General features: G+C 45.5%; 1 protein-coding gene across 1 annotated transcript; it reads right to left on the reverse strand.

Annotated features, from left to right (window-relative positions):
- Positions 1-1963: 1963 nt before the first annotated feature.
- On the reverse strand, positions 1964-2984 carry LOC127236950 (spindlin-2). Its single transcript, XM_051204944.1, has one exon. It carries the CDS (start codon positions 2924-2926, stop codon positions 2138-2140), a length of 789 nt encoding a protein of 262 aa, XP_051060901.1. The 5' UTR covers positions 2927-2984; the 3' UTR covers positions 1964-2137.
- Positions 2985-3184: the final 200 nt, after the last annotated feature.

Raw genomic sequence — 3184 nt, forward strand, 5'->3', positions numbered from 1 at the left:
ATGGGTTTTATTGCAGATGAGTCAGACTGCAGTGCAGCCACAAAGGGAGGACACACTGTTCCATAAAGATCAAGTCAAATGGATCTCTCAATGAGGGTTTGCTGGTCATAGCTGAGTTGACTGGCAGTTGGACAATTGGCTGAGGACAAAGATGGAGAGAGTGTGGTTCTCAATGTTTATTGGGACAACTGAGGATTGTACTCATGGAAGGGGTTAAGTTTTACAAAGTACAATGGCAGAAGCCACGAGGATTTATGGAGCAGAGGCATAGAATCCATACAAGACTCGCTTTATATAGTTTGTACTGTCATGTCTGAGTATGAGATAAGAACAGAGTCATAGGCTTTGGGAAAGGGCCATGTCTCCTATTGAGAGATGAAATAGGTTGTGGCCTTTTGGTTCTTTGGTCTACTCTGACCCATTAAATGCCCAATGGCCAACTGGGAATTGGTTGTGTTGGGGTGTCTCCCAGTAAGTGTAGTATACACTAGAAGGTTTATCACTAGGGGACAGGAGGCTGTAGAACTTATTCATTTTTCATCACACACCATTGGGTACTCACTTTGGTGACAGTAGCTTCTCCTCACTTCTTCCACACAGGGAATCGGATGCAAAGACAGAACAGAGGGGCTGGTGGTGTGTGTGTGGAGACTGCAGAAATGTGTGACATGAAGTAAGATAAACATCATTGGGTTTTGTCATCTTGACAATCTAGAGTTACCTGAGAAGACAAAACCTCAACAGGAGAATTGCCTCCACCAGATTGGCCTCTGGATAAAGCTATGGGACATTTTCTTGAGTAATGATTGATGTGGGAGGGCCCACCACTGTGGGCAAGGTCTTCACTAGTCAGATGAGGCTGGGCTGAGGAAGCCTTGTATCTGTGGTGGTTTGAATAAGAAGGGCCCTCAGACTCTTACAATTTTAATATTTAGTCACCAGGGAGTGGCAGTAGTTTCAAGGATTAGAAGTAATCATACAAAACAATGGGTTTTATGATGTTTTCAGGAGTCTTGTGAATATAGACTTAGCTTTGGATTCATTAGTCTGAGTTATTTTGATCAAAAGTCTTTGTTGGATGCACGAACCCCACACCCATCTTCTGTAGTGACTGACGGGTTCTGTGTAGAGTCAAGAAAGCCAATATGGGTATGGCCCAAGTTCAACTCTTTCCAGAAACTCCCTGTTCTCCCTGGGTTCCCTGTTTCACATCCCCTCCCCCCAGATTTTGAGAACTCCTTCAGTCATTTCATCTTGGAATTCATTTGTCCTCAGTGTTCTCAACTCCCCTATGAGTCCTTTAATTCTCCCCAGATCACCATCAATTCCATCTTTGTATCATCTCTATGAATATTGGATTTGTTTAAGAGACTTTAGGAGGCTTCACAGATGGCTCAGTGGTTCAGAGCACTTTCTGCTCTCACAGAGGACCCGCACTTGTTTCCCTACATCCATGTCTGATGGCTCACAACCACCTGTAACTTCAGCTCTGAGGGACCTGACTCTGCTCACCTTTGTTGTCACCTGTACCCACATCCACACACCCTGCCCCCATCCATATAATTAAAAACAATAAAATAAATTGTAAGAGACAAGATGACTTTCTTTATTAGCCAAATCAAACCCAGTTTCCCCCGATTCTGAGTCTATGCTGTGTCCTTCTTTGATCAGCTTATTGTGCTTCCCCAAAAGTCTCAAGATCCCACTCTGTTATCTGTCACTCCCTTTTCAATTGTATGTTCGTTCCTTCCTCAAACTCCACCCCTCCCCCAGAGAGTCTATCTCTTTCTGGCCCCTCTCCATTGATTCCTATACAGCCATGCTGTCTCCCCCAACCCCCACCTCCAGCTCCCTGTTCTAAGTCCTGTTCTATTTTTAGCCTATTGTGACATTAGATGTACTGTTCATAGCCTGAGTTGACATGTCTCCTCTGATGTCCCATCCACCAGACACACCCCATCTCTTTTCGTGTTCACAAATTTTTATTTTTAGAGTAAAACAAATTCCATTGGAAAAGATACCAGGGTTATTGGAGACCCTTAGGCATCTGACACCGAGAAAAAAATCAAACATTCCCCCCTCCCCCCACAATTCTATGCGTTATACGTCTGTCTTCCCACACTTCGTGAATTTCTCTTTAACGGATCTTTTTCACCAAATCGTAGACGTAGATATGGGTGTCGTCATCAAACTTGATGAAATGCACAGAAGGTTTGGCTGGAACTTGGTAAATGACCTTGCCGGTCTTTTTGGTTCCATCGCCTTGGGTGTACTGTACGGAGTTACCTGTCAAGACATCACTGCCTACTTCTGACTTCACCTCTGTTGGAAGAGACTCTGGCATGATGCGGAGGTTACCATCAATGTAATCATCTAGGAGCTGATAAATGTACAGGACCGGATCTTTCTCGTAGGTGATGTAAAACCAGGTCTTCATGATGGGCACCTGGGCCAGGACCACCCCCCTCCACTCATCTTTACAGCCATTTTTGCCCTCAAATTTGTGCTCTACTGCTTTGCCAACTATGGTGTTTTCGAGGTGGGTGTCTGTCACTTGAGGAAATGACACCTTATTAGGCAGGATCTTAAGTTTTGAAATCCTTTCGTCGCTTTGGAGCTCCAGGCCGTAGACACAGTCGATCCCATCGTACTTCACCAAATAGAGAGAGGGATTTGTCGGCAGTTGGTCTAGAACAATGGCCTTCCATTGGGTGACGGGCTCATTTCCTTCTTTCCATCCATGAGAAATTCTGCAGCCGATAATGTTACTCAGGGCCAGGGAAGGCCTGGCTCTCTTTTGCTTCTGCAGAGATGGCCTGCCCTTCTTACTCAGAGACATCGTGGTCACGGAAGCAGACCTAGTGCGGTAGGCCACAGCACTCCTGGTCCACTGTCTTGTGGCTATCTTTCTGTGCTTGGGTTTCATGCTTGCCCACTGTCTGGGTTTGCTTACACCAGACACAACGCCATTGCCTCAGCCATATGAGTGCCTGCAAGAACAAGAAGGGAAGGATGCTGGGCTAAGACTCTCTTCTAGGAGAACTTCCAGGCAGGTGGGGAAGGCAGCGCTAAACAGGTTTTGTCATAATGAATTAATGGGATATGAACAAATGATTCGCTACAGCTCACGATAACAGTCTCAGAAACAAGTTTCTTCTGTTTGGGGGCAGTTTGCCTCTGCTGA

Source organism: Phodopus roborovskii, unplaced genomic scaffold (assembly GCF_943737965.1).
Source record: "Phodopus roborovskii unplaced genomic scaffold, PHOROB, whole genome shotgun sequence".
Classification (NCBI taxonomy): Eukaryota; Metazoa; Chordata; class Mammalia; order Rodentia; family Cricetidae; genus Phodopus; species Phodopus roborovskii.